We start from the raw sequence: 18,525 nt of genomic DNA, 5'->3' as shown, positions 1-18,525 counted from the left end.
TTATTGAGGATTGAAAATAAATGGCTTGAATAAGAATAGAGAGTTCTTAAGAGTGAGTCTCTTCTGGCTATAGCCATAAGCAGAGAATTTCTTTTCCACATAATTTCCATTTTTCCTAAAAGCAACCAAAAGACCCAAGCCTGATTACATATCCATAGCCCCTATATTAAATGATATTTAAACTTCTCTGGCATTGCACCTGACATGATATCATTTTCAGTTAAAATCCATTTCCTAGAATTTAAACAAGTGATCTTAAACTTTTTGAAATACACACACAAATGATGATCAGATTTTGGTTAGAATCAGATTTGTGTTAGTAAGTGTGGGGGAGAGCCCAAGACTTGGCAGTTCTCACAAGTTACCAGGCAATGCTTACACTTCTGGTGTGTGGACCAACCTCAGTAAAGGCCAGGATTAGTAGTCAACTCTGGTTATCAGTATCATTTGGGGAGCTTTTTGAAAAGCAATCATGCCTCAGTCCCACTCCAGAACCAATTAAACCAGAATCTCTAGGGATGTGGCCTAAGCATTTTACACTGGAAAGCTTGACAAGTGTTCTTGCAGGTAATATGCCAGTGTGAGGTATTAAACCTAAACCAAGGAAAATGTGATCCAGGCAAGACTGGGGAGAAGAGAAGAAAAACACAGACTAACTAATTCAGTGCTTTTGAAACTTGACTGTGCATAAGAATTCCTATGAATTTTGTTGAAAATTGGGTTCTCAGTCAGTAGGCCTAGACTAAGGATGAAACTCCTGCAGCTTTTAATTTGAACACAAACCACATTTTGATCGCCAACAGTCTAAGCAATTGTTTCCCAATGATATTGCACCTGGGACATTAAAAAAAAAAATCTATGCCTTCCTTCCACTCCAACATTCTAATTTTACCTGGTATAGTTGTGACCCTACACGAGGATGTTTATCAAGTGTGTCTGGTGATTCAGGAATGCTACAAAGTTTATGGACCACACGTCTAAATACTAAATGCTGTAAGCCATTCAAGAAACTCAAATTCTGTCAATTTGTGCCAACCCTAACCCCAAACTTTCTGACAATATCCTTATCACGGAGCATAACAATCACTGAAATCGATTGTGAATTGATTACCCTGGATGACAGGAAATGATGCCAAGTAAAAAGAAAGCAAATAGATGCTCTTATTTGTAAGTAGCAGAAGAAGCTAGGTGGTCAGAGACCCTGAATAAGTGTTCTAAGGAAGGTTTCAGATGATAAAGGTAATGTGAAGGTTGTCGAATGGTGGAGACAGGATGAGCAATGAAACAGGCCACTAGAACTATTTCTGGGATGGAAAACTTATGTGCAGTCAACTGAATATACAGTGATTCTGTGACTATAAAATAGTTTGGATGGAGAAAATAATTAACATATGTACTTACATTTAAGAATATCTTCCTATAATTACATTAGAATCTGTTGAGGAAATCAGTGTATAAAAGCAGCACACAGGCGAAAGATGCCTGTTTAGAATGGATACGGATGAAAATTCCTCTTAATATAAGTTTTTCTTCTAGAATAAAAATTTGAAGTCAGTTACAATTTTTAGCTGTACTATTTGCATCAGCTTACAAAGCAAGGCCAGCGTGTTAACATAAGCCATCTCAGTGTAGCAGCTAACTGGCTAGCTCAGCTTTGTGAAGTCCAAACATCACAATGTATTGAGGCCTTCACTTTGTCTTTGGTCCCAAGCAATTGTGAACCCTCTGCAAAATAACCATGCTATTAGCTTATGGCAAAAGTGGCCATTGCCTTTGTGTTAGAGTGGTGATCTACTGTGACACTGCTGTCTAGATTGACCTGGAATTTCTGTCCTGATTCTTTTCTAATCTGTTTCTCAGGTTTTTTCTCCTTTCTGAGCTCCCCAGACTTTTACTGTAGCTGTAACTCTACTGTTACCAATCAGAGATACGAGCCACCTGGAAATCTAAGAGCCTCAAAGCATTCTCTAGAGACAATAAGAGAAGATAAGTGATTATTGCTGAGAAGAACATCCTCACTTGATGATGGACCTGGAATTGGCATATAAATTGGAGGCAAAATGCCACTAAGAACAGTTGCCACATAACCAGATTTAATGGCCAAATACCAGGTGTCAGCCTAGCACTAAAACACTATTTCATAGTAAAGTGATACTCTCTGTTATTAACCTTATGTCATAGAAATGCCTAGTAAACTAGAATATTCAGACCTTTATGAATTAAGAAAGACTGGCTTTTCATTTAAATGGATTCTGTGATAGCTAATAGCCTTATGTATATTTATGGGTATGAATTTTCTAGTATAAGTGCATCACCAGCAGGCATGGAAATGCCCAACAATGTATCTTAAAGGAATGTTTCTAAGCTAAAAAAAAATTTCACCTAGTCTTTATCCACATCAATTCAATTATTTCTATATAGCAACTTCTTCCCCAAGTACACATATGTTAAACCTACTAATTAAGTTCTCAAAATAACCTTATTGATCATATAGCTGCTATCGTTCAACACTTCAGTTTTATTGATCAGCCCAGAAATAGATAACTCATCACCACTCCCTTATCCTAAGTACATTGCCACGGGGACTGACATTCCTGATTACAAATAAAACCTTGTTTCAAATATAGGTGCTCAAGTTCTGGGTAATGAATATAGTTTCATAAAAGTTGACATCATTTTTCTGATTTCACCAGGATTAAATGTGTCTAATATCCTCACTGGATGGCTGGCTCCATCACTCAGGGCTCTCGCAACCTGGTGGGCATTTTATGGAAGAGAAAGAGAGCTGCATAGATAGGGTTAAGTCCAAATGTTACCCAATTTCACAATTTTAACAGTGGTTCTGTTTACACGCATTAAATATGCCAACTAGAAGTTGATTTTTACAGCTCGTGTAGCAGTTGCTGGGTTTACATTATGCATATTTGCTTATGAGGAGAATATTAATATGTGCATGTCCAGAACTCATAAACGCATCAAGCCTGAGCAGCCAAGCAGTGCTCCCATACACTGCTCTTCTTAGAGGTCAGTTCCGATGCACGCTGTTTCAAACAGACCCAATTTTTCAGTTCATATCTACTCAAAATGCAGTAGCATGTAGTCATACACACCCAGAAATACCATGTTCACGGGGCGGGAGGCGGGGGGGGGGGGTGAAGAGATTCAAACATTGTTTTAGCAAGGCATTATTGGATATGAGACACAAATGTACCTGTCAGCAATCCTAAAAGCAAATAAAATCTATTCATCTCAACCTATTCATGATAGAGAGAAGAAATCGCTTTACCAAACACATCTCTCTTCCCCTCCATTTTGGGAGGGACTCTCCTCCATCCACCCTCCTCCCCCCCCCCGCAAAAAAAAAAAAAACTCATCACACTTCACTACGCAACTGATGGAGTATTAGGCACTGGCTTCCAAGCTGTGGGAGTTAAGAAGTGGCCTTCCTGCTACACTTCCCGCTGCTGCGACGGACATAGCATCTCCTCCTCCTATCGACCTAGTATGATGCTCTCTCCCTGAGCACTGCAGTCCCCTCGCCCAGGACTGCCCTGGCCACACGCACATGCAGCGGGAAGTGCCCCGATTGGGGTCAGCCACATACCTTTGCTCTCCATCTCGGTCCCTTTAGAGTGCTGGGAAGTTCAATTGAAGTTGGCCGGAAGATGTGGGCCCGTTTCAGATCCCCAAATGTGAGAAGCCAAGCTGATGATTTCGCCCGTACTTCCTTCCTTCCCTTCAGGCTTCCTGAAAGATGGGATTTCTTAAACCTTGAAGCTGCTATCTGCCACCAAAGGACACTAGCAGCACATTGCCTCTGCAGGGGCCGGGTTGCGATGCGCATCTGACATCGAAATGCATGCACAAGGACCTCTCGGAATTGTGTTATTTGTTTTATTTTTTACCTGGGTCCGGAAGCTGCAAGCAGGAGCTGTCCTCCAAGCGTGGTGCTGCAGGTGTAGTGACAGATCATCCCACTTTGCTCTCTGGATGTACAGCGGATTTGCATGGACGCTGGCACGCATGCGCAGGGCGTCCTCCTCCCTTCTCCGCCGCCTCCCTCTCCCCCACCCCCTTCGCCTCCCTCCCCAACCCGGTCCTCAGTTATCCCAGCTGAAGAGCTGTAGCATGCGGTCACAGGGAAGCGCTGCTAAAAATAAACGCCGGACCGGATTTTCCTCTGCAAACTAGAAAATGGATCGGACTGAAACTGCACTCTGGTCTTCCAGATGGGCTCACTGAAGCCCTGGAGAAGGCTGGGGCGTCTGCGCTGGGAACGCCGCTGTCTCCAAGGCAGGTGGAGTAGGAGGAGGGATTTAGGGATCCTGATGAGTGGTCAGGCCGTGGGTTTCTCCTTGGTTGCTGCAGTAACTTCCCAAGTGTCGGCCTCCCCTGCTCTCCCCACCGGCAGACTTCTTATTTTCAGGTTCTCCTGCCATTCCCATACTTGTTTGGTTTTGCTTGGGAAGAAAGGATGCGGGAGTCCTAGGGCTGACAAAGGTTAGCACCCTCCCTCCTCTACGCGTTCAGATTCGTGTTCCCTGCCTGCCTGACAGCCCAAAACTGTTTTATGAGCAGGAGCCAAGGTTTCTAAAGTTCCCCAAACGCAGCAGCTGGGGGGCTGAGGGGAAAAGGTTTTCTGTCTAGCTTCTCCCCAACATATACCAAAAAGCGAACAAACTCTCCAAAGGTTGGGAGGCACCTATTGATCATGAGCACTCAGAAATGGAAAACACTGTTTTTTTTAGCGTGTCAGGGGAAGTGATTTTCTCATTTGAGTCCCCAAAGAAGGGTCAAAAGCCAAAAACATCGTGAAGTTCTACTTTCATAGCACATTAGTTTTCAAACTCAATTTCGTATATAAAATACTAATAGAAAAAAAAAGTGTAAATGTATTTACTATTTTAGGTGTCTTAATTATCCAAATTTCCCTAAGAAAATATTGACTCCTCAAGAGTACTCAAGGTACTAAAAATAAATCCAGAAAACTCAATGACCTGAAATGTCTAAGGAAAAGGATTTGCACACACTGCAGGTTACACAAGAGTCCTTTCATGAAAGATTTCTATCCAATTTACAAAGCATAGAAATGCGATAAAAATGCATCCCCAACAAGGACCACAAAACTGACTATAATTTAATCTTCCAGTGATTCAGAAGGGATCCTGGCATTTGCCAATGCCTTTGGGCCATGACTTTCAGTCTTAATCATGATGCCTCAACCAGACATGACCATTCATTTGTGGAAGTCGCCTGCTAGTGAGTTGCTGTGGCATATCAAAGCCTGCAACCATACTGGAAATTAAAAGTAAACCAACTCCCACCTCACTAGCCTTCAAAGTGCTGGGTAGCCCTATGGGAGCAGCTGGGGAATATCAGTTACCAAAGCATGAATAAGCAGGAAACCCTGCACACTAGTAAATCATTTGATTGTACAAGAAGTGCACACTTGTGCAATGGTGCCACACAGCCTCTGCAGGTAACCAACTGTTCTGTTTGGACATGAGGTCTGCTCAGTGGGAGAAAAATCATATCTGTTACTGTAAACCAAGTCAGAATCCCATGGATAGGAAACCTTAGATGCTAGAGGGAAGTCTCCACTGCTCTCTGAATAAGAAGAGTGAGCTTACACACCAAAAACTCTTTCAAATAACTATACAAACCTCCTTTAATCTAAGATGCTCTCATTCTTGGTTGGAGAATTTGATTTATTTTCACAGAGGGCAGAGAAAATAGAGGAGATATAATATCCATTAATATGATAAGGAAAGATAGCCAACTGCACAACACAAGACATTCCACATCTACCACATCTGCTGGGATCCAGGAGAAATTGCAGAGCAAACAGAGACATGAATATTGCTCTTACTGATAGCCTGACAACCAGCACCAGGGAGATAGCGACAGGCACTGTGGCCAATCCAAACCCGTCAAAGAAGAATTCCAGACACTATGAAGAACTCAGTACTAAATTGCAGTGCTGATTGGCCTGCCACAACTCAGGGAACACTGTGGAAGAGGGAGTAGAAAGATTCTAAGAGCCACAGAGTAAGTAGTAGTATCCTGAGGCACAGTCCCATCATTACCTCACAAAGACTGACTGAGGTCTTCATGACCCCACAGTGAATACCATAGCCACTGAGGGAAGGAGCCAGGGAAATTGGAATGGGGGCAAGTGGATAAAAGAATATAACCTGTTATAATACATAAAATAAAATTAGGAAAAAAGTAGGGAGGGAATAGCATTGTTCATGATAATCATCTCATTTCATCACCACATGTAACTTCTGCTGTTAATACTATACCCCTGATTTAGTTACTATCTCTCAAGATTATCAAGAGACATATCTAGAACTTAGCTGCACATATTCTTCTTAATAGCACATATCAATTATATGAAATAATGGGTTTCATTATGACATTTTCATACATCTATAAAAGGTTATGTGATCATATTCAGCACTGTAACCTCTCTGGCCCCTTCTTCCCTCCACTGTCCCTCCTCCACTCCCAAATAGTCCCTTTATTTTCAGGTCTTTTATTAAAAAAAAAATCTAGATTTCCCATATGAGAGAAAATATGTGATCCTTGTTTCCTTGTCTCTGAGTCTGCTTTGTTTTACTTAAAATGCTGACCTCCCCTTTCACTAATTGGCCCAAAAATGAAATGATTCTGTTCTTCTTTATGATAGCATAATATGATGATAAATACTTATCTCACACATATAAATGTTTATATGAGTGAGAGAAGCAGTGAGATAGAGGACAAACACAGAGTGGATATGGGTGCATCAGGGCATCCCACGACTGCAAATGAACTCCAGATACATACTCCGTTTTGTACATCTAAGTACTAGGGAATTGGACCTGGGCCATAAGGTATTGCAAGCAAGCACCTTTATCCACTGAATGATCTCTCCAGCACTGTCACATATTCTTAAACTGTGCATCACAACCTATACAGGGCCATGTAACTGAAAGTGGGGGGTGTAAGACAAATGGCAGCCATGAAGACTCTAATGCACAACTCAAGATCACATCAAATGAAGCTGAGGTATTTCTAGCAGCATTTACCTGTATTGCATCACATGACTTCACTGTAGCCATAGTTCTGAAAGCACAACATGGTATGCACTCCGCACTGTCTGTGCCACCATGCCACACGTGGTCAAATGCTCCAGCTCAACTTTGAATCTCTCATATGTTATCATTACAGTGTATTTACTACCCATACAGTTTTCTGATTTTGTAGAAATATAATGGTTTAATTATAAAAAGGTTTAATAATTTCCTGCCATCATTCCTAAGCATGTTAGTATCAGATTAGCATATCTTTAGATTGTATTGTCCTAGAATGTTGGATACAGTTGCTGATGAGTTTCATTTAAAAATTAATTACAGGGTTGGTAAGTTCTTGCCTGTGAAGCCTAAGGATCCCAGTTCAAGGCTTGATTTCCCAGGACCTACTGTACCCAGATGCACAAGGGAGCGCACGCGTCTGGAGTTCATTTGCAGTGGCTGGAAGCCCTGGCGTGCCCATTTACTCTCTCTCTTTCTTTGTCCCTCTGAAATAAATAAAAATGAACAAAAATTAATTATATAAATTTTGGCTTGGCCTTAGGGCAGCATTTCCAACAATTTATGAAATGACCACAAGAATGATTTTGCCATTTTGTACCATGTATTTATGGAAGCAGCATTCCTAGCATTGAAAATTAAAAAATCAAAATATGAGTCAACTCTGGAATAGATTGAAAGAGCTTTACAGCATATTATTATAACAGATATTCAGCTAATATTTAATTTTTATGGAAAAGTAGACAAGAATATCCATCTCATCTGTAGGTAAATTTGGCATTGTCTTTAATAAATGGCAACATTACAAATGCAACAAAGAACTGGTTGCTATTACTCCCACAAGATCTGCACAATTCTGAGCCCATCAACATATTGACAGAAGACAGAGGAAGACAAAAAGAATGAGACATCAAAACATAAAGGCTACTTGGAAAGAGAAGAGAGCCCAGTGGAATAGAAGTGGGGATGGGGGACAAAGGAAAGGAATAGGGCGGGAATATAATCAAATTACAGCATGTTCATGTATTAAAATTCTCAATAAAATGTTAAAAATAAAACAGATTTATTTTGTGACTTTCCAGACATAAACCCAATATAATTTGATGTATGTTTATATAGAATGTGTGTTTATATGTTTCTTTATTAAATTTAATTAATTAGTTAATTAACTTAATTAAGTTCATAATTCTAAGGCTGGCAACTTCTTACTTGTAGCAAAATATTTTCTTATAAACATAGATATACAAACATATCTTATTATTTTTATTTTTGTTGGGTAAATTTATCATACATATAAAAGAATACATAATTTTTAAAGAAATTTTTGTTTAATTTTATTTATTTATTTTGATAGTGACAGAGAGAGAAAGAGGCAGAGAGAGAGAAAGAGTGTGCAGGGCCTCCAGCCACTGCAAACGAACCCCAGATGCATGCACCCCCTTGTGTATCTGGCTAACGTGGGTCCTGGGGAGTCAAGCCTTAAACCCGGGTCCTTAGGCTTCACAGGCAAGCGCCTAACGGCTAAGCCATCTCTCCAGCCCAAGAATACATAAATTTTATGTGAAAATTTCCCACAACCTATTCTGAAAAATAAACTCCTTTTTATTTATGAAATTTTCAAATGCAGCTTATTTTCACTTCTACCTTTATTCCCTTAATTCTCACCCCAGGCATTTTCCCTCCTTCAGTATGAATGCCATGTATATCTTTTCACCAATTCCACCCCTTCTTCTAGTTCATCTCTTTATAGTCACTTTTTGTTATGGTTCTATTTTTATAGGTTTTATCCACATTTGTTCCCCTCATTTATACATACTTGTAGATACTACAAGCTAAGACCCAAATGTCAGAGAGAACATGCAATTTTGGTCTTTCTGGATACACTTAGTGCAATTCTTTCTAGATCTATCTATTTTCCTGACAATTTCATAATTTCATTTTTCCATACTGCTGAATAGAATTACATTGTGTATTTACCACATTTTCATTGTCTGTTCATCTTTTACTAGGTATCTAGTCTATTTCCAATTCTTAGCTATTGTAAATAGAGCAGTAATAAACATGGATGTGCAAGTTTTTCTATAGTAGTGTGGAGTTCTTAGAGTTGATGCCCATGAGTAGTATGACTGGATCTTATAGGAATCCTGTCAAACTTTTGAAAGACCTCCATACTGATTTCCATAATAGCTGAACTAGTTTGCAGTCCCTTTAACAGTGGTGAGGGTTTCTTTGTCCCCACATCCTCACCAACATTTGCTAGCTGTTTTCTTGATAATAGCCATTCTGACTAGGGTAAGATGGCATCTCAAAGCTGTTTTGATTTGAATTTTCCAGATATCTAGAGATGTTGAACATTTTTTAAAGTGCTTATTGGCCATTTATGTTTCTTCTTTTGTGAACTGTCTGTTCATTTCATTAGCCCATCTGGTGACTGGCAAATTAATTTTTGGTGTTTAATTTTTGCAGAACTTTGTAAACTCTGGTTATTAGCCCCCTGTCTGAAGGATAAGTGGCAAATATTTTCTCCCATTCTGTAGACTGTCTATTCACTTTAGTGATAGCTTTCTTTCTTTCTTTTGTGCAGAAACTTTTAAATTTCATATAATCCTACTTGCTGGTTCTTGGGGTTGTTTTCTATGTTATTGGGGTCCTGTTTAGAAAGTTTCTTCCATATTCCTATATCATGGAGTGTCATTTGAGGGAGAGAGAGGTTAAAAAAAAAGGGGGCTGCCAGGGCCTCTAGCCACTGGCAAATGAAACTGGATGCATATGTCACCATGTGCATGTGGCTTACATGGGTTCTGGGGAATCAAACCTGGGTCCTTAGGTTTCACAAGCAAGTGCTTTAAGCACTAAGCAATCTCTCCAGTCCCTAAATAACTTTAAACATTTAAAATGAATTACTTTAGGGGCTGGAGAGATGGCTTAGCGGTTAAGCGCTTGCCTGTGAAGCCTAAGGACCCCGGTTCGAGGCTCGGTTCCCCAGGTCCCACGTTAGCCAGATGCACAAGGGGGCGCACGCGTCTGGAGTTCGTTTGCAGAGGCTGGAAGCCCTGGCGCGCCCATTCTCTCTCTCTCCCTCTATCTGTCTTTCTCTCTGTGTCTGTTGCTCTCAAATAAATAAATAAAAAATTTAAAAAAAAAAAAAATAAAATGAATTACTTTAAAATAAACTTATTAATAATTATCAGTCAATATTTGATTTATAGACCAATTTTACATGAGCATATACTCTAAGTCAAAAAATATTTCTGGAGGAGAAGACACTGTGTGGAAAAGGTTTAAGATGTTCAGATATATGTCATTTCTTCTTTGCTTTGTTCATCTACTGATAGACATCTAGACTGATTCCACAATGTGGCTATTGTGAATAATGCCACAGTAAACATGATGTGCAGGCATTTGTGTCATATTCTGATTTATATTCCTTTGGGTATATGCCCAAAAGTATATTCCCAGGAGTAGTATAGCTGGCTAATATTCATACTGTTAGCTTTCTGAGGAATCTTCACAGTGATGTCCATAGTGGTTGGACTAGTTCACATTCCACCCAACAGTGCTATATTTAGTGCTCTCAATATCTACTGCTTTGCAAGTGGAGAAACTCAAACTATGATAGGAAATGCACAGTGGAGCAAAACTAGGCTCCAAACCTTAAGGCCCTGCCTTGAAGGCAGAGGCAATCCACCTCCTCCAGGATCATTCTTTATATATGTGTGTGTATGTATGTATACATATGATGTATTTTATAATAGTTTATACTCTTTTATCCCCTTACTTGTGTTCCCTGTACCCTGGGGCCCTCAGTGGGGTTATGGTATTCACTATGGGGTCATGAAAGCCTCAGTCAGTCCCTGTGGAATAGAGGGCAGCAGTGCCTCAGTTTATTCCTACCCACTCTGGGCTCTTACAATCTTTCTGCCCCCTCTCCGGCAATAGGCTCTGAACCTTGGAAGGCCTGTTGGAAGTCTGATTTAGTGTTGATCTCTATGTAGCCACTGGATTTTTGCTTTGATGGCTTTTGATTGATCATGGTGTCTGACACCATCTTTCTGTAGCTGGTTATCAGGCTAGCAATAAGAATAGTATTCATGTAATCACTTTCTGTGCAATTTCTCCTGAGCCAGGGCATCTTGTGCTGGGCAGTTAGCTGTCTTCTTGACATATTTCAGGATTATTCTTTTTCAAATTTTTATGTCATATGGAATTATAACAGGATATACTCACATCCTCTTCCCTTGGCTTGCATTACCATAATGGCCCTTCTCACTGGAGTTATTGTATTCACTGTGGTGTCCTGAATGCTGTAGTCCGTCCCTTCATGGTGACAGGGGTCCTGTGCTTCACAGTATTACTACCCACTCTGTGGCTCCTACAATCTATCTGTTCCCTCTTCTGCAATATTCCCTGAGCCATGGCAGGCCCGTTGGCAATCTGATTTACTGTTGAGTTCTTTGTAGCCTCCGGATTTCTGCTTTGATGGGTTTTGATTGGTCACCATGTCCATCACCATCACCCTAGAGCTGGTTGTTAGGCTAGCAGTAAAAGCAGTATTCATGTCTGCTTCCTCTGCAATCTCTTGCAGGATCGTTCCTAGACTGCCCCCTCCACACTAACCATAGTGAGCAAGAATACGGAGGACCTTTGACTTCATTCCTTTGATTCATTATTTTAAAAACTCAGACCCCCTTATTAAATAGAAAATAAATTTCATGCAAAATCTATGGCCTGATACTCAAGAACATTCCATTCTTCCCCAAGGGTAATTTCTGGACATAATTGCCATTATTCTAAGTAAACCTGTTAAAATTTTATTTTCTGTCACATATTTATTTCAGCAATATCTTCACCTAGTTATAGAAACAGCACAATTATATACATAGCCATATATTCTATTTTTTCTTGAGATCCAACTAAAATTCTGTTTCATTCCTGCAGTGTATCCTCTCCCCAGAATAAATATATTCTTTGTTGAGAACAGTGATAATTCTATATCTTTACTTCTCTGAGTTTCTACTTTGTATCATAATTATTCATGCATCTATCTTGTTCCTGTTCCTTACCATTATTACAAAAACTGGGCTCATGGGCTGGAGAGATGGCTTAGTGGTTAAGGCACCTGCCTGAAAAGCCAAAGGACCCAGGTTTGATTCCCTAGGACCCACATAAGCCAGATGCACAAGGTGACTCATGCATCTGGAGTTTCTTTGCAGCAGCTGGAGGCCCTGCCATGCCCATTTTCTCTTTCTCTATCTGTCTCTCTCACACACACACTCTCTCTCTCCGTTTCTCTATCATAAATGAATAAAAACAAAATACTTTTAAAAACTGGGGTCTGAGTCACCTCTGTAGTCTATAGAAACACAGTGGATAAATTAATAACACCTAGTATATAGGTTTTATGTGATCCATTATATAATATTGGGCATCCTGATAACAAATAACAGTCAATGTTTTTGAGGAAGAACTTAGAGCCTATATATGCCCGGATTCCAGATGTTTGGATTGATTTTGCCTTCATCAGACTCTATGGTGTTTGTGCTGTGATTTTGTTTCTACTTTGAACATGAACAATCTGGGACATAGAGAAGGTAAAGTATAAGTAAAGCATAGCATCTGCCCTACAGAAGCATGGTGCTTGTTCAAGATGATAGAAACAGAAATTAATTATTAGCTATGGGATGGTATAAAACAGAGGCTATTTCAAGTGGAATGGGAGCCCAGAAAAGGTGGCAGACAGCCAACCTGAGGTTGCAAAGGAGACTAACTGGAGTGATGCATCATGTGTTAGTTATTAAGGCCTGAACTTACCAGGGCTCAGGCAGGATGGGAAAGCGGGGAAACTTGGATCACATGAGACCCCAAAGGTGCTTTTGAGTATTATTATCACTGTCCAAGTTTCTCAACAAGATCTGAATGATCGTGGAGAATGAGAAAAGGGAAGGAGGCAGAGAAATTTTCAGAACTGCTCTGGAGCTGGAACTTCAACCCCACATTGTCTCGAGAACACCAGACTCCACAATGTCCCAGGAAGTTGCTGCTATAAGTTTGAGTAGAAAGAGAACAGAACATAATAAAGAGAAAATAGGTTTTTGGATCAGGTAGCCATAAGTTGTAACACAGCCTGGTCTCTTTGGTCAATTCATTTATATGGGCTCCATTTTCTTCATCTGGCAAAGTGAATACATCTCATCTTCTAGGCAAAACTGCTATATGGATTGATCACACATCTGGATAAAATGCTTTCTTATTAATTTTTTTCATGAAAAAATTCTTTCTTTAAATTTATCACAATGGGTTATTGGGAAATTATACCACAATGGGTTAGTGGGAAATTAGTACTTTATTGCAAAAATGGGGGTGGGAACTTAAGGGCTCCCAGACTTTAATTTTCAGTCTTTATGAATCCAATGCCCTAATAATTATGAGTAAAATTTATTGAGTGAAACATGTTTTAAACACATGCACATCACATCATATCACAATGTATTATTTACTTATTTACTTATTTCATACTGAGAATTGAACCTAGGGTCTCCCATTTTAGGCAAGTATGCCACTCCTAAGCTGTATCTCCATTCCAGCCCCCTTTTGTAATTTTGAGACAGGCTGTTACTAAATTGGCCAGGTAGGCCTCGAACTTGTGGTTCTCCTGCCTTAGCCTTTTTAGTAGCTGGAATTGCAATGCCTATTATAGTCCCCTCATGTCTGAGAGGTCCCATGTAAACATTCTGATGCTTCTAGCATCTAGTTCCTACTGCAATATACAGAATCAGTACACCTGACTTGAATTCAGTAATAGCAATGTAGTACATCATAATTAACAACTGAAATAGCCTAGCTAATGTCAATTTAATTACCAGCCCACATACATTTATTCCATATACTTATCCTATTCTAGAAAAGTCTAGGATAAATTGAGAGAAATCTGTGGCCCTTTTTTCTTTTGTTCAACTAATCATAATTTATAACTGGATGCTATATTATTAAAACATACTTGGGTTGGAGAGATGGCTTAATGGTTACAGTTGGCTGCAAAGCTTAAGGACCCAAGTTTTATTGCCCAGTACCCACAGAAGCCAGATGTACAAGGTGGTGCATGTGTCTGGAGTTTTCAGTGGCTGGAGGCTCTGGCATGCCCATTCTCTCTATCATTCTCTCTGTTTTTCTCTCTCTCTCTTTCTCTCTAAAATAAATAAATAAATATTTTTTTAAAAAACATACTTGACCATTTGTAACTGTTTTTGATGGTGATACTGAAATAGTTTCCCTTCCCTATGAATGAGTACTACTCATTATAAGATGGGAGATGGGGGAGGTGTTCAACTCAGTCTCCACTGAAAGTAGTAATTCTAAGCTATCATGAACATATAGTTTCCCTAAGAAAAGAACATGCCCATTGAATTCACTGTTACATCTCCAGCTTTGACAAGAGTATATAATCCTTAGAATGTAGAGGGGTTAGTTTTTTCCTTGCTGTGACAGAATAGCTGAAAGAAACAACCTAAAGGAGGAATGATATATTTGGGCTCATGGCTTCAGAGCATTCAGTCCATGGTTGCTTGGCCTAATATTCTTGAGTCGAACATCAACATGCAGGTGTGTGTGGGGGCAGGGAGCAGGGGTAATGTTTTGGAGCATAAACATGGTAGACAGAATGCAGGGAAAGGGGTACAAGAAGAGGCCAGAGACAGGATATCCTGAAAGGCCTTCTACCAATGATGTACTTCCTCAACTTAAGCTTCCACCATCTTATTTTTTCCAGAATATAATCAAATAGGAGCAACAGCTGAGGACCTAAGCTTTAACATATGAGCCTATCAGGGACATTTCATATTCAAGATATATAGCACTATTGTACTTAATAACTCTTGATTGCATTAATGGATTTAATGAACTACTTCTTTCCTCATGACAATAAAGTTGATGTACTTAGAAACTGAGAGGCATCACTGACCCTGAATTTAGGTGCTCATCCAAAGCAGACAATGCCTTCCAAAAAAGCCTAAGGGTCTAGAAGAAATTATTCACAGAAGAAGAGAGTATGAGGTGATGACAAAATTTCAAAGGCCAAGATGATTAGGTCAATGTGGCAAGCCATGTGTGAATAATGCTGTAGGCAGTAGGGAGTCTCAGGCAGGAAACACACTCTGATTATTTACTTTGTGCTATTATTCTCTTCTTTTCATGAGAGTGCAAGAACATGTTTTTTCCTATGAAGAAAACAACAATTGAAAGTTTCTGTTGAAATGGTTCAGGTTGAGGGTAAGGAATAATCTATGAAAGATAGGCTAGGACAGGAGAAGATACAAGTCATCTAGGAATGTTTCACCATCGAGTTACCTGTCTGCATAGCATAATGTGATTTCTTTGGGGACCATCAAGAGTCTAAAGAGACTTGCAGAGTGGAACAGCAGAGTAATGATGCATGGGTAAGGCATCTGGAAACCAACTGACAAACATTTTTGACATTTCCTGTTAAGGATTGTGTCCACTTGACAATGGTAGAGATTTGTACATAAGCTATCAGCTGACAATTTCAGAGCCCATCTGTTACCCTGGCACAATGCCCACATAAAATGAGATATGCCAATCTCATTAATGTTTAGGTTTCAAGTTGACATTGGTTGAAATAATCATTCTAAACATGATCCTAGGAAACAATGCCTTTTCATTGCTTGTCCAATTTTTTACTATGAGTGAGAAATAACCTGTCAAAACAACATACAAAAGCAACTTTTTTTTTTTTTCTTTATGAAGACACCATTCTCAAGTCTGGTACTAAGGACAGACCAAACACATGTTAAGTGTAAGTCTGAAGAATCCTGGTAAAAATTTTCCTTCAAAAGAAAGTCACTATTTGGGGCTGGAGAGATGGCTTAGCGGTTAAGCACTTGCCTGTGAAGCCTAAGGACTCCAGTTAGAGGCTCAATTCCCCAGAACCCACATTAGCCAGATGCATAAGGGGGCACACGCGTCTGGAGTTCATTTGCAGTGGCTGAAAGCCGGTGTGCCCATATCTTTCTCTTTCTCTATCTCTCTCTCTCTGCCTCTTTCTCTCTCTGTCTCTCTCAAATAAATAAATTAATTAAATAAACCAAAAAAAGTTTTAAAAAGAAAGTTGATATTTAAATAAAGACATTTCCTCACACTTTATTTCTCCCTCTCCAAAATTCCAAATAGAAACATGTTTAATAATTTGATAGAAAATAAATATATTTAGAACATATTCTGGTGGGGGGTACTAGTCTAATAATGGAGTATGTCATTAGTCTGTGGAATGTGTCCACACCATAATTTCAAAGGTGGAAAAAACCTCATAAATATTGCACTTTTAGTTCTCATTAAACTAAAATGATAAGTGAGGCCATAAGATGAGGAAAAACACAACTTTTTCCAAGTGAAGTGACAAGATGCCCTACTTCATTCCAGCTCTCGCCATGGTGCCATGCATAATTGTGTTACTTCCTTAGCTTATAGTGGCAAATGTTGTTCCAGAGCCCCATTCTTCTCACTTAGCAAACATCAACATAAGTTAGTGCTGAAGGGCTAGGAAGTGGCAACCATGCTAAATATATTGCCAAAAACAAGCCACCTCCATAATGTGCTCTGTGCAATGCCTGATTGACGTGGTGCAAGTGTGTCATTTATGTGGAGAATAATGACATGGTGTCTGTCACACACAGCTTCAGTTGCTAGAATGAACTTCCAAACCAGGCACAAGTTACAGGAGCGAGGGAATTTATTTGGAGAGTACAGATCCAGGGGAAATGCCATAACAGAAGAAGAATTTGGCCCCCTTTCACACACAGGTCCATGCAGAGAGAAAACACACCACCCGCATCACAAACAAGCACACTCCTGCAACTCCAGAATGGTAGAAGTCAGGACTCTGCATATCTTCATCTGGAAATTCCAGATCCACCCCCACACCTTAGTCCTGGACCCTAGGATCTGTCCACAGTAACACCTCCTCCACCCAAGCAGCTGAAGCTCTAAATTACCTTTAATAAACTCCTGAATTTATTGGGTGACATCCATTCAAAGTACCACACATGGCTTTGTTGATTATCAGTGCCCTTTTCTTGGAGGAAGTCTTTCAGGTTTACCTTCATATTACAATCCACACACTGGCTGGGGCTACCCAGGCAAAGTGAAATGCAGAAATGCAGAAATGAAGAAATTACTTACTTTACTGGTACCAAAAACCCTGCTATTAAAAAGATTAATGAGGAAGTTCAGCTAGCTGAAATTAAATAATAGAGGAAGAATACAATAGCATAATGGCCCTCGCAGGCATATTAATGCAAAGCCAGGGACTTGGGGGAAGAGAGGGTTCATGAACAGTTGCTGAGAATACTGACACTTTACTACTAGCCAAAAAGAAAAAGGCAAATTTTAAATTTGTGTGGCTTTTTTATATTTGCTATTTTAAAAAATTATTTTGACTTTAAAAAATATTTTCTAGGACTTTTACATCCCCTCTCTCACCATCATCATCCCTTGCTCAGTGAGACAGGTCTATGGTACTCACTGCTAAGGAAGCAAAGACAAGGTTGGGATTATAGATGTATTCCAAACTGCTGCTCCACATGCAGGATGCTCCTCTAGGCCCTGGTCATAGGACTAAGATGCTGACGGCTCCAGACCCTATCTCTGTCACCTAAGACCTGCCTCAATGTAAAATATCACATGAAAATGTTTTTAATTCATACAATAAACATTTCTCCTGTTCTCTGGAGAACCATGAACCAGTAATAACTAATAGCTATTATAAAAGAATAGTGGGAAGGATTTGGATGTTCCTCTGTTTCTTCCTCTGCAAGAAAGGAACCTTTAATGAAACAGTCTTTAAGGGCCTTTCCAGTGCTCATGCCTGAAGGTTCTGTATTGGACCACAGCGTCATTTCTGGGTTACCACACAGGAATATTACATTCCTTTTGGCATAAATCAGAGGCAAAAGGGCCCCTAGAGGCCTACTTCCCATTGATCTCCCTCTATATATGAGACACTTGAGGCTCAGAGAGGTGATGACTTTTGTGTCTGTACTCGCAATAATTTTATTCCAAAGTCAATATTTGTAACAGCTATTTTATGGTATTGTTTTACTACATGTCTATTATATATGTTAATGAAGTACAAACTACTTGATATTACATAAAAAAAACAGGCTAAGAAGTGGAGACATGGCTCGGTGCTAAAAGATGCTTGCAAAGCCTGATGTCCTGAGTTCGATTACCCATTATCCAAGTGGTTCATGCATCTGGAGTTCATTTACAGAAGTTCTAGTGTAACTAATTCTCTCTCTCTCTCTCTCTCTCTCTCTCTCTCTCTCTCTCTCCCTCTTTTTCTCTGTCAAATGAATAAATAATATTTTTAAAAATATTAAACATATTAAAAGGGACCCTAGAGAGCTCCCTTACTTCTTTACTAATGTGAAGTTACGGT

General features: G+C 39.6%; 1 protein-coding gene across 3 annotated transcripts in view; it reads right to left on the bottom strand.

The window, feature by feature from the left end:
- Nucleotides 1–4,033, bottom strand: part of Fgf12 (fibroblast growth factor 12) — a 559,941-nt gene extending 555,908 nt beyond the window's left edge. For 2 of the 3 annotated variants that reach the window (XM_045149232.1, XM_012947899.2), the window contains exons 1-2: nucleotides 3,906–4,033; nucleotides 3,605–3,747 (exon numbers count right to left, since the gene is read on the bottom strand). Coding sequence is in view for 1 of the 3 variants with exons in the window: in XM_012947899.2 (XP_012803353.1) it covers nucleotides 3,605–3,617 (13 nt within the window). In the remaining 2 variants the exon portion in view is untranslated. The remainder of the gene's footprint in view (nucleotides 1–3,604; nucleotides 3,748–3,905) is intronic. The other variant, XM_045149234.1, reaches the window with a different exon arrangement.
- Between the last annotated feature and the right edge of the window lie 14,492 nt (nucleotides 4,034–18,525).

Source organism: Jaculus jaculus, chromosome 5 (assembly GCF_020740685.1).
Source record: "Jaculus jaculus isolate mJacJac1 chromosome 5, mJacJac1.mat.Y.cur, whole genome shotgun sequence".
Classification (NCBI taxonomy): Eukaryota; Metazoa; Chordata; class Mammalia; order Rodentia; family Dipodidae; genus Jaculus; species Jaculus jaculus.
The sequence above is the reverse complement of the archived record's forward strand: the minus strand, read 5'-3'. Positions and strand labels throughout refer to the sequence as shown.